Here is a 13,619-nt window from a genome sequence, read left to right as displayed (position 1 = left end):
TATGTATCGGTATAGCCGGTATAACCGCCCTTCGGCGTAACACACCAGCTTTGCAGGCATACGGCGCGGCAGCAGCTACCTATATCACACCGAATGACTTATATATATATATATATATATGTATATATATATGTCTCACAGGGTATCTAGAGCTCAAAGCTTCTTATTCCTTTTTGTTCATGAAACCATGGAGGTAGAAAATGTCATTTTTTACCTCCATGATAAAACTGAAAATAATTGTCACTTGCCCTTTCGCTTGCCTCACATTCTAAAACGTTGACAACCGGCTGCCCATGGCCACTTGAAATCTTTTCTTGGAGTGGTTGTCCGTAATTTGAAAAGTTTGCACTGCAAGCCGAATCAGTACCAAAAGTATTATTTAATCTTTTGGGGAGGCAACGTGCTCATTTAAATGTTCTGTTAAGATAAGTTTGGGTATCAAATCGAAGAATCATCAGGTACAAAGGACACTTGGCGGCAATTTGACGGAGTGAAAACGATTGTTGGTATTGCAGACATACTTTGATTGGATTTTTCAGGGTATCAAATAAAAAAATCATCAGGTACGAAGAACACAAGGACAATTGGCGGCATTTGACGCAGTGAAAACGATTACAGGTATTGCAAACGTACTTTGATTAGATAAGTCTGGGTATCAAATTGAGGAATCATCAGGTACGAAGAACACAAGGACAATTGGCGGCATTTGACGCAGTGAATACGATTACCGGTATTGCAAACATACTTTGATTAGATCAGTCTGGGTATCAAATTGAGGAATCATCAGGTATCAACAACACAAGGACAATTGGCGGCAATTTGACGCATTGGGAATAATTGCCAGTTTTGCAAACATACTGCAGCACTCGATGATATCAAGGAGCTTCCATCACCAGAATGTCCTTGATGATACCCAGACTAATATAAGACTTGTAAACTGGCCTTTCGCTAGTTATAATTTGCGCTTGTGCCCAAGGTGATTAAAATGTCTGCTTCGTTGATTAAATTAAAATGTCCCTAATGCCTAAACTAATGTTACCAAGTAGTTGACGAAAGCAATCAGTTGTTTGCACAAGTGTTCAAGGCTGTGTGTGCATGACTGCGTTGTATACTGTATATGTATTGTTTCTGCAAGATTGTTGATGTTATACCTGTTCAATGGCTAGGAAAGCAACTGTATGGAAAGTAATTTGATGTTTCATTGCAAAATATTACGATTGTACTATTTTTTTGCAGAGAATCACTCTCTTTCCAAATCTTCACGGGGTTGTCGTCGCCCTTTCAGACCTTGGCTGAATGTTTTTGATCGCCAGAAGATCACTGAATGTCAAAATCTATTTTACAGTTGTGGGAAGGGACGCACGCCGTGGTGTGTTACGGTTTTTCTCCCCCTGGGATCTCCCATGGCCAGTAGGTGTTGGGTAGTGTGGCGGTAGGGAGGCACGCAGGCCTTGGTGTGTTAGGTGTTCCCTCCCCTGGGATCTCCCATGGCCAGTAGGTGTTAGGTCCTGTGACGGTGGGGAGTGACGCACGCCGTGGTATGTTACGGGTTCCCTCCCCTGGGATCTCCCATGGCCAGTAGGTGTTAGGTAGTGTGAGGGGATGTGACGCACGCCGTGGTGTGTTACGGGTTCCCTCCCCTGGGATCTCCCATGGCCAGTATGTATTGGGAAGAGTGATGGGCAGAGACGCATGGAGAAGAGTGTTATGCGTCCTACCCAGTCCATGTGCCTGCCTTTTTTGCTGCCTGTTAGCATTTGCCTCTGTCCCGTATATACGATGCGATGGTCTCTCGCCTCTATGTCTGTACCATACACAGCAGTGTGTCTGCGAGCTACAGGGTGATGATGACGCAATGTAGAAACTGGTCGATTAAGTTCTTCACTATTACCATATGGAGTATTTTCAATACAGAGTGATAGGTCTGCACCGGCAGCATAGAGGGAATTAGTCTCTTTATCATCATCATCCGGAATGTCACAATAAGTGTGTGACTGATATAAATGAGCAGCAGCTGCAGCATCTGGAATGTCTGAGTAGATAGGTGGAAAAGGAGGAAGAGGTCGCTGTGAAGCGGCTACATTATCTGGGATCACGCAATAAGTAGACTCAGTGGAAACGAGAACAGCAGGTAATGACTTACAAGAAGCTGAATCTTCCTGGACCTCCTTCTTTGTACATCTTAAGGCAGGTAGAGAAGCTGACCTACGCAACGCTGAGCTACGCAACGCTGAGGAGGCAGCGGCTCTGCGGGTGTCTCTGTTGTACTGCACTTTGTGCAATCTCAACTTGAGTGCTACAGATGCAAGGCCTGATAAGACAACAACAACTACTGCTGGAACAACAACTGAGACAAGACCATGCCAATTGCCCAGAGTGGGAGGAGCTGGAGACTGATTCCTTGTATCGATTCTATGGGTGGTGACTAACACCTGGGGTTCAGTTTCTACCCTGGGAGTCGTAAAGAACGACTCCGTGTAGTTACCATTTTTGAACAGAATGCAGCTTATGTTCTTTGTATTGTCGTGGGTAGCATTTGTTTGTGTGATGCGCTTGTTGCCAAGTGCCATGGCAACATTTGTTGCGGTTGCCCCGATGCTAACCAGTTGAATGACTGAGTTATCTCCCATGGCCACTGTAACGCCCTTGTCATGTTCCCACACCTGCCTGCACTGATCTACCATGTCCGATCTCTCCTGTGTGCGTGCTGGGGAGACATCAGTAGCAATGACAACGACAGGTAAATGAATAGAGGTCTTACTCAAAGAATGATCCTTCACACCACATGTACCAGGCCCGATTATGCTCGATCTTGGGATGTAACTTATATTACCCGATGAGTGAAAAATCCATTCAACAGAATGCTCTCTCAGCTCCATATTGTACACAAAACTGAAGCTATATTTGGGCACCCCAACAACTAGAGTCCAGCTCCTTGACCAGGTTTCTATGTTATTGCCAGTATTGTCGGTATAAAGATCTAGTCTCCACGCCATTCTTTGTGACGTTGCATCATGGACAGACACCAACCTGTCGCTGCTCATATGCAACATTGAGAGTATCGTCAGCCCCCTTAACGCTGCTATGTCTAGTACAGATAGATGGTTTCCAAGCAGATCCAAACACAGCAAACTCGGGGAGTGGAATTGACTTGGGGCAATTCTTTTGATTTTATTTGACCCCAAGTGCAAGAACCTCAGTGTGTCCATTCCAACAAGCCAGGCGGGGTCTAAAATGTGCAACAAGTTGTTTTCAAGGTTCAACATTCTAAGGTGAGCTAAGTGCTTGAAACTACCTGGCTCGATCTGCCTGATCAGGTTGTTTGTCAAAAACAGCGAATCGAGCGAAATTATGTCAGCAAACCAGGTCTGCTTGATGTGTGTTAACCTGTTGAAATCTAAGAACAGCATCAGTAAATCAGTAAACCCCAGCAGGGTGTTGTTTCCTACATCTGTGATTTTACCTTCTATCAGCGCCAAATGTTGAACCACAGAATGATCCAGAGGTGATAGTTTAGCGGCCGAGAGAACATCAAATCGATAGCCTCTTATTGCCAGCGTTGATGGAGAGGAGCGCTTAACAACATGAAAAGGGTTTCTAGTAGCAACACTAGTACTTCCATTCAAGTCCTTGCACATCACACAAATCCCCAAGCGAAGTGGAAAACGAGGTATTGTCATATTTTTGGCGAAAGGTGCACATGATAACCACCGATCGCGAGCTATGCTACATTGAGTAGAAGAGGGTCCATCAAATCCTGCACAGCCATAGCCAAATGCCAAGAGCAGCAGTATGGCTGCATGTTTGGACAAAATGGATCTTAAGTACATACTTTGGCTTCCATTCTATAAGACTGAACAGATTTGTCACTTACCCTTCTACTTGTCTTACCTTCTATCCCGCTGACAAGAGGCTGCTCATTCTTGGCGTATCGGTCTGTATTTCGACAACTTTTAGAATGCATGCCAAATCAGTACGGTACCAAATTTCATTCTGGATCTACTTCAGAGCCAACCTGCTCTTTTAAATGTTCTGATAGCTTATCCTTAGATTAGTCTGGCTAATCGAAGGTCGTCGGGTAAAAACAATAAGAAGACACTTGGGCGACCGTTTAACATATTGAAATCATTACCGGTATTGCATACATTCTGCAGCACTCCTTGATGCCCAGACCAATCTGAGACCTGTAAACTAGCTAGAACTTTTTGCTTTTTTTTTACAATGCTCAAGGTTATCGAATTGCCTGCATTGCTGACTGAACCAAACGGCTAGTGTTATCAAGTAGCTGACAAAAGCAATAAGTTGTTTGCACATTCTCAAGACTGTTTATCCTGTTGTATCATATGTCTTGTAGGTACAGATGTCTTGTAGGTACAAAAGTGTTAAAACTATGATTGTTTTGTTATTGATGGCTAAACAAGCAATTTTATGGAAAGTATNAAGACACTTGGGCGACCGTTTAACATATTGAAATCATTACCGGTATTGCATACATTCTGCAGCACTCCTTGATGCCCAGACCAATCTGAGACCTGTAAACTAGCTAGAACTTTTTGCTTTTTTTTTACAATGCTCAAGGTTATCGAATTGCCTGCATTGCTGACTGAACCAAACGGCTAGTGTTATCAAGTAGCTGACAAAAGCAATAAGTTGTTTGCACATTCTCAAGACTGTTTATCCTGTTGTATCATATGTCTTGTAGGTACAGATGTCTTGTAGGTACAAAAGTGTTAAAACTATGATTGTTTTGTTATTGATGGCTAAAAAGCAATTTTATGGAAAGTATTTTTGTCCTTTAATGCTTAGTTTTGTATGCCCTGTGGTGAGAGTAAAAAATCTTGTCGTAAAAGGGTTGCTAAATTTTGATAATCTATTGAGATTGTTATTTAGGTTTTCGAATTGGTTCACAACGTCAAAGCGAGTGGGTATAATCAGTGTCGCATTTTCGTTTCAGCACCTTCTTTACAACTTGCCTTTTTGGTAGAATCGAATATTATATTACAGCTGTATTTTTAGAATGCTTGAGTATGTAGTGAGACACACGCCGCGATGTGTTTCATGTTCCCTCCCCTGGGATCTCCCATGGCCAGTAGGTGTTAGGTAGTGTGACGGTGGGGAGGGACGCACGCCGTGGTGTGTTACGGGTTCCTTGACCTGGGATCTCCCATGGCCAGTAGGTGTTAGGTAGTGTGACGGTGGGGAGGGACGCACGCCTTGGTGTGTTACGGGTCCCCTCCCCTGGGATGTCCCATGGCCAGTAGGTGTTAGGTAGTGTGAGGGACACACGCCGAGGTGTGTTACCGGTTCCCTCCCCTGGGATCTTCCATGGCCAGTGGGTATTGGGTAGAGTGACGGGCAAAGAGGCAGAGAGTAGTGTGTTATGCGTCCTACACAGTCCCTGTCTCCTTTGCTGCCTGTTGGCATTTGCTTCTTTCCCGTATATACTGATGCGATGGCCTCTCGCCTCTATGTCTGTACCATACACAGCAGTTTGTCTGCGAGCTACAGGGTGATGATAACGCAATGTAGAAACTGGTCGATTAAGATCATCACTAATACCATATGGAGTATTTTCAATACAGAGTGATAGGTCTGCACCAGCAGCATAGAAGGAATTAGTCCCTTTATCATCATCATCCGGAATATCACAATAAGTGTGAGACTGATCTAGATGAGCAGAATGTTCAGCATCTGGAATGTCTGAGTAATTGTGTGGAAAGTCAGGTAGAGGCCGCTGAGCAGCGGCTACATTATCTGGGATCACGCTATAAGTAGACTCAGTGGAATAGAGATCAGCAGGTAATGACTTACAAGAAGCTGAATCTTCCTGGACCTCCTTCTTTGTATATCTTAAGGCAGGTAAGGAAGCTGACCTACGCAACGCTGAGGAGGCATGCGCAGCGGCTCTGCGGGTGTCTCTGTTGTACTGCACTTTGTGGAATCTCAACTTCAGTGCTACAGCTACAGATACAAGGCCTGACGACACCAGAACTACTACTGGAACAGCAACTGAGACAAGAACATGCAAATTTTCTGGAGTGGAAGGTGCTGGAGATTTGTTCCTTGGTCCAGAAGATTCATCTGTAGTGTTAGAGTGAGAGTGAGATGTCAGATCAGTATCAATCTGAGATTCAGTTTCTACCCTGGGAGTCGTAAAAAACAACTTCGTGTAATTGTCTTTGCTAAACAGAATGCAGGTTATGTTCTTTGTGTTGTCGCGGGTAGCATTTGTCTGTGTGATGCGCTTTTTGCCAAGAGCCATGGCAACATTTGTTGCGGTTGCCCCGATGCTAACCAGTTGAATGACTGAGTTATCCCCCACGGCCACTGTAACGCCTTTGTCATGTTCCCACACCTGCCTGCACTGATCTACCATGTCCGATCTCTCCTGTGTGCGCACTGGGGAGACATCAGTAGCAATGACAACGATAGGGGGATGAATGGAGGCCTTACTGAAAGAAAGATTCCTCTCACCACATGTACCAGGCCGGATAAAGCTCGATGTTGGGATGTAGCTTATATTACCCGATGAGTGAAAAATCCATTCAACAGAATACTCTCTCAGATCCACATCGTACGCAAAACAGAAGCTGTATTTGGGCACCTCGACAACTAGAGTCCAACTTTTTGACCGGTTTTCTATGTTACTGCCAGTATTGTCGGTATACAAATCTAGCCTCCACGCCATTCTTTGTGGTGTACTACCATGGACAGGCACCAACCTGTCACTGCTCATACGCAATATTGGGAGTATCGTTAGCCCCCTTAACGCTGCCCTGTCTAGTTCAGATAGATGGTTTCCCAGCAGATCCAGACAGAACAAACTCGGGGAGTGGAATTGACTTGGGGCAATTCTTTTGATTTTATTTGACCCTAAGTGCAAGAACCTCAGTGTGTCCATTCCAACAAGCCAGGCGGGGTCTAGAATGTGCAACAAGTTGTTTTCAAGGTTCAACATTCTAAGGCGAGCTAAGTGCTTGAAACTCCCTGGATCTATCTTCCTGATTAGGTTGTTTGTCAAAGACAGCGAATCGAGCAAAGTTGGGTCATCAAACCAGGTCTGCTTGATGTGTGTTAACCTGTTGAAATCTAAGAACAGTATCTGTAAACGAGTAAACCCCACCAGGGTGTTGTTTCCTACATCTGTGATTTTACCTTTTATCAGGGCCAAAGTTTTAACCGCAGAATGATCAAGAGGTGATAGTTTAGTAGCTAAGAGAACATCAAATCCATACCCTCTTACTGCGAGGATTGATAGAAGTAGTGCAGGGTAGGCCTCAACAACATGAAACGGGTTTCCAGTAGCAGAACTGCCATTCAAGTTCTTGCACATCACACAAGTCCCCGAGTGCAGCATGGAAAATCTTTCCATATTTTCTGTGAAAGGTACACATGATAACCACTGAGCTATGCTACATTGAGTAGAAGAGCGTCCATCAAACCCTGCACAACCGTAGCCAAATGCCAAGATCAACAGTATGACTGAATGTTTGGACAGAATAGATCTTAAGTACATGCTAAGGCTTCCTTTCTATAGGACTGAACAGATCTGTCACTTACCCTTCTACCCCACTGACAAGAGGCTGCTTACTTTTCTGTCGTGGTTGTCTGTATTCTACAACTTTTAGACTGCAAGACGAATCAGTACGGTACCAAATTTCATTCTGGATCTACTTCAGAGCCAACCTGCTCTTTTAAATGTTCTGATAGCGTATCCTTAGATTAGACTGGCTATAAAATATCAAATCGAAGTGTCGTCGGGTACTAACAACAAGAAGACAATTGGGCGACCGTTTGACATATTGAAAATGATTACCAGTATTGCATACATACTGCAGCAATTATTGATGCCCAGACCAATCCAAAACTTGTAAACTAGCTAGAACCTTCTGCTTTCTTCTTGTTTTTTTTTTACAATGCTCAATGTTATCGAATTGCCTGCATTGCTGATTGAACCAAAAGGCTAGTATCATCAAGTAGCTGACAAAAGCAATAACTTAAAGTTGTTTGCACATTCTCAAGAGTGTTGATCCTGTTGTATTATAGGTCTTTTAGGTACAAAAGTGTCAACGCTACTATCGTTTGGTTGTTGATGGCTAAGGGTATAATTTTATGGAAAGTATTTTTTCCTTTAATGCTTAGTTTGTATGCCCTGTGGTGAGAGTAAAATCTTGTCGTAAAGGGTTCCTAAATTTCATAATCTATTGAGGTTGTTATTCGGGTTTTCGAATTGGCTCACAAAGTCTAAGCGAGTGGATATAATCAGTTTCGCATTTTCGTTTCAGCACCTTTTTTTCAATTTTCCGTTTTGGTAGAATCGAATATTACATGTATATCACAGCAGTATTTCTAAAATACTTAAGCGTATGGAGAGACACACACTGCGATGTGTTATGTGTTCTCAGGGTCCTCTGGCCATTATGTGTTAGGTAGTGTTGAGATGGACGCACGCTGTGGTGTGATTCCGGTTCCCTACCCTAGGTTCTCTCTCTGTCAGTAGGTGTAAGGTAGTGTGAGGGGCAGCGAAGCACGCCGTTGCGTGTTACAGACTCCTTTCGCTAGGATCTTCCAGGGCCAGAAGTTGTTCGGTAGTATGACGAGGGGAAGGGTACTCTCCAAGCAGAGGTTGTGGGGGAATGATCGTTAGCTTTTTTTATATTGCCGTTTTTTTTGTCGATAATCCCACCACCGTCGGTAGCCGGCGAACTTCTCTGGCAAATGGATACTGTCTGGCCAATTTGATACTGTCTTTTTGCCCCCGAAAGGGATCTGCTTGGAGATTAGGGAAGGGACGCACGCCTTTCCAGTCCCTTTGTCTGTCCTTTTTTGCTGACTGGTGGTATTTGGAGCTGTCCCGTATACACCTCTAAAGCTGCTTTATTCACAGCAGATTCTCTGTCAGCTACAGAGTAATGACTACAAAATGCGGAAACTAAATCAGCCTGGTTAATCTTAATACCGTCACCATATGGAGTACTACCTGTACAGAGTGATAGGTCTGCAGCGGCAGCATAGAGGAGATTAGGTTTCATACCATCATCCTCATGATCGGGGATTTCACAGTAAGTGTGTGGGATGGCAGACTGATCAGCAGCTACAGCATCTAGAAGGTTGTAGGTAGGTGGAAAGGCAGGGAGAGGTCGCTGTGCAGCCGCTACATTATCTGGGATCACGCTATAAGTAGGCTCAGTGGAAACGAGAGCAGAGGGTAATGACTTACAGGAAGTTGTATCTTCCTGGATCTCCTTCTTTGTATATCTTAAGGCAGGTAGAGAAGCTGACCTACATGCACGCAACGCTGAGGAGGCAGTGGCTCTGCGGGTGTGTCTGTTGTACTGCACTTTGTACAATCTCAACTTGAGTGCTACAGATGCAAGGCCTGATATTGATAAGACAACAACTGCTGCTGCTGGAACAACAACTGAGAAAAGACCATGCCAATTGCCCAGCGTGGGAGGAGCTGGAGACTGATTCCTTGTATCGATTCTATGGGTGGTGACTAACACCTGGGGTTCAGTTTCTACCCTGGGAGTCGTAAAGAACAACTCCGTGTAGTTACCATTTTTGAACAGAATGCAGCTTATGTTTTTTGAATTGTCGCGTGTACCATTTGTTTGTGTGATGCGCTTGTTGCCAAGTGCCATGGCAACATTTGTTGCGCTTGCCCCGATGCTAACCAGTTGAATGACTGAGTTATCTCCCATGGCCACTGTAACGCCCTTGTCGTGTTCCCACACCTGCCTGCACTGATCTACCATGTCCGATCTCTCCTGTGTGCGTGCTGGGGAGACATCAGTAGCAATGACAACGACAGGTGGCTGAATGGAGGTCTTACTGAAAGAATGATCCTTCACACCACATGTACCAGGCCCGATTATGCTCGATGTTGGAATGTAATATATATTACCCAATGAGTGAAAAATCCATTCAACAGAATGCTCTCTCAGCTCCATATCGTACACAAAACAGAAGCTGTATTTGGGCACCTCGACAACTAGAGTCCAGCTCTTTGACCAGCTTTCTACGTTACTGCCAGTATTGTCGGTATAAAACTCTAGCCTCCACGCCATTCTTTGTGGTGTACTACCATGGACAGACACCAACCTGTCACTGCTCATACGCAATATTGAGAGTATCGTCAGCCCCCTTAACGCTGCCCCGTCTAGTTCAGATAGATGGTTTTCCAGCAGATCCAGACAGACCAAGCGCGGGGTGTGGAATTGACTTGGGGCAATTCGTTTGATTTTATTTGACCCTAAGTGCAAGTGCCTCAGTGTGTCCATCCCAACAAGCCAGGCGGGGTCTAAAACAGGCAACAAGTTGTTTTCAAGGTTCAACATTCTAAGGCGACCTAGATGCTTGAAACTCCCTGGATCTATCTTCCTGATTAGGTTGTTTGTCAAAGACAGCGCATCCAGCAAAATTAGGTCAGCAAACCAAGTCTGCTTAATGTGTGTTAACCTGTTGAAATCTAAGAACAGTATCTGTAAACGAGTAAATCCCACAAGGGTGCCGTTTTCTACATCTGTGATTTTACCTTCTATCAGGGCCAAAGTTTGAACCGCAGAATGATCAAGAGGTGATAGTTTTGTAGCCGAGAGAACATCAAATCGATACCCTCTTACTGCGAGGATCGATAGAATTGATGCAGGGTAGGCCTCAACAACATGAAAAGGGTTTCTAGTAGCAACACTTCCATTCATGTTCTTGCACATCACACAAATCCCCGAGCGTAAGAAGGAAAATCTTCTCATACTTTCTGTGTTTCTTTCACATGATAACCACCCATCGCGAGCTATGCTACATTGAGTAGAAGAGGGTCCATCAAATCCTGCACAGCCGTAGCCAAATGCCAAGAGCAGCAGTATGACTGCATGTTTGGACAAAATAGATCTTAAGTACATACTATGGCTTCCTTTCTATAAGACTAAACAGATTTGTCACTTACCCTTCTACTCGTCTCACATTTTATCCCGCTAACATGCAGCTGCTCATTTTTTGGAGTGGCTGTCTGTAATTCTACAACTTTTAGACTGCATGCCGAATCAGTACGGTACCAAATGTCATTCTGGATCTATTTTAGAGCCAACCTGCTCATTTAAATGTTCTGATAGCTTATCCCTAGATTAGTCTGGATATCAAATAGAAGAGTCGTCAGGTATTAACAACAAAAATTAAAGACACCTGGGGGACCGTTTGACATAGTGAAAATGATTACCAGTATTGCATAATAACCGCAGCACTCGTTGATGCCCAGACCAATCTGAGACCTGTCAACTCAAGGTTGTCAAATTGTCTGCATTGCTGATTGAACAAAAAGGCCCTTAATGCCCAGACTGGTGTTATCAAATTGCTGACAAAAGCAATAAGTTGTTTGCACATTCTCAAGCCTGTTGATCCTGTTATATCACATGCCTTGTAGGTACAAAAGTGTTAGTGCGAATTGGTTCACACAGTCTAAGGGAGTGGATATAATCAATGTCGCATTTTGTCTCAGCACCTTCTTTCCAACTTGCCGTTTTGGTAGAATCGAAGATTATATGTCACAGCAGTATTTTTAAAATACTTTAAAGTATGGAGAGACACACGCACCACGATGTGTTACGTGTTACTGCCCCTGGTATATCCCATGACCATTATTAGTGTTGAGATGGGCGTACGCCGTGGTGTGATACTGGTTCCCTCCCCTGGGACCCCCATGACCAGTAGGTGTTACATATAGTAGGTATACGTGGGGGGGGGGGGGCACGCACGCCGTTTTGTGTTACAGGTCCCTACCCCTAGGATCTTCCAAGGCCAGAAGTTAATTGTTGGGTAGTATGGTGAGGGGAAGGGATACACGCCTTCCCAGTCCCTGTGCCTGTCTTTGCTGACTAGTGGCATTCGGTGCTGTCCCGTATACACTGATGTGATGTCCTCTCGCCCCTATATCTGCTCTATACATAGCAGATTCTCTACCAGCTACAGAGTGATGGCTTTGCAATGCAGAAACTACATCAGCCTGGTTAATTCTAATACCATCACCATATGGAGTACAACCTGTACAAAGTGATTGGTCAGTAGTGGCAGCATAGAAAAGATTAGGTCCCATACCATCATGATCATGATCCGGAATATCACAGTAAGTGTGTGGTATGGCAGACTGATCAGCAGCTACGGCCTCTGGAATGTCTGAGCAGGTAGGTGGAAAGGCAGGAAGAGGCCGCTGTGCAGCGGCTACATTATCTGGGATCACGCTATAAATAGGCTCAGTGGAAACCAGAACAGCAGGTAATGACTTACAGGAAGCTGAATCTTCCTGGACCTCCCTGTTTCTACATCTCCGGACAGGTAGAGAAGCTGATCTACGCAAAGCAGGGAAGGCAGCGGCTGTGCTTGTATCAATGTTGTTCTGTACTTTAAACACTTTCAACTTGAGTGCTACAGATACAAGGATTGACAAGACCAGAACGGAAACTGTTGGAACAACAACTGAGACGGAAACAAGAATATGGTCTAGGCCGGGAGGTACTGGAGACGTGTTACTTGGTCCAGAAGATTTATCTGTAGTGTACGGCTGAGACGTCAAATCATCTGCTTGGTCAGTACCAATCTTGTAAGAGGTGACTGGCATCTGGGGCTTAGTTTCAACCCTGGGAGTCGTAAAGAACAACTCCGTGTAGTTACCATTTTTGAACAGAATGCAGCTTATGTTCTTTGTATTGTCGTGGGTAGAATTTGTTTGTGTGCTGTGTTTGTGGCCAAGTGCCATGGCAACAGATGTTGCTGTAGTATTCCCGGTGCTCGTGGAAACCAGTTGAATGATTGAGTTATCCCCCATGGCCACTGTTACGCCCTTGTCATGTTCCCACACCTGCCTACACTGTTCCACCATGTCCTGTCCCTCCTGTCTATGTACTGGGGATACATCAGCAGCAATGACAACGACAGGCGGCTGAATGGAGGTCTTGCTTAAAGAATTATCCTTCCTACCACATGTGCCAGGAATTATGGTATTCGATGACAGGATGTGGCTCATATTGCCGGATGCATAAAATGTCCATTCAACAAAATGCTCGTTGATCGCCAAATTGCGTCTAAAACAAAATATGAATTTGGGCACCCTAACAACTATAGTAAAGCTCTTTGTCCAGACACTGTGGTAGAGATCTAAGCTCCACGCCATTCTATACGCTGTTGCGTCATTGTCAGACAGCAACCTGTTGCTACTGATATGCAGGTTTGACAGTTTCAACGGAACCCTTAGGTCCGCTCTGTCCACGTCGTTTCCACGCAGATCTAGGGACATTAACCAAGGGTTCTCGAATGCACTTGAGATAATTCTTTTCATTTCATTTGACCCCATGAAGACATGCGTCAGCCTGTTCATTCCAACTAGCCAAGCAGGGTCTAAATCCTGCAACAAGTTGTTCTCCAAGTTCAACATCATGAGGACACCTAGGTTTTTGAAACTGTCTGGCTCTATATGCCTGATCAGGTTGTTGGACAATGTCAGCAACTGGAGCTTCTCTAAGTCAGCAAGCCAGGCCTGTTTGATGTGTGTTAATCTGTTGAAATCTAAGGCCAGCCTTTTCAAGTAAGTAAATCCCAACAGCGTGTTGTTTTCTACATCTGTGATT

At 44.5% G+C, this 13,619-nt stretch overlaps 1 protein-coding gene and 1 pseudogene across 1 annotated transcript; both read right to left on the bottom strand.

Annotated features, from left to right (window-relative positions):
* Nucleotides 1–1,094: 1,094 nt before the first annotated feature.
* On the bottom strand, nt 1,095–9,758 carry LOC109475146 (annotated as a pseudogene).
* A 2,045-nt stretch (nt 9,759–11,803) lies between these two features.
* LOC109475144 lies at nt 11,804–13,018 on the bottom strand. The gene has a single exon (XM_019775680.1). The coding sequence runs from the start codon at nt 13,016–13,018 to the stop codon at nt 11,804–11,806; it is 1,215 nt and encodes a 404-aa protein (XP_019631239.1).
* Between the last annotated feature and the right edge of the window lie 601 nt (nt 13,019–13,619).

Source organism: Branchiostoma belcheri, unplaced genomic scaffold (genome assembly GCF_001625305.1).
Source record: "Branchiostoma belcheri isolate BF01 breed outbred unplaced genomic scaffold, Haploidv18h27 scaffold33, whole genome shotgun sequence".
Taxonomy (NCBI): domain Eukaryota; kingdom Metazoa; phylum Chordata; class Leptocardii; order Amphioxiformes; family Branchiostomatidae; genus Branchiostoma; species Branchiostoma belcheri.
Note: the sequence above shows the minus strand (reverse complement) of the source record. Positions and strands in the feature narration are given on the sequence as shown.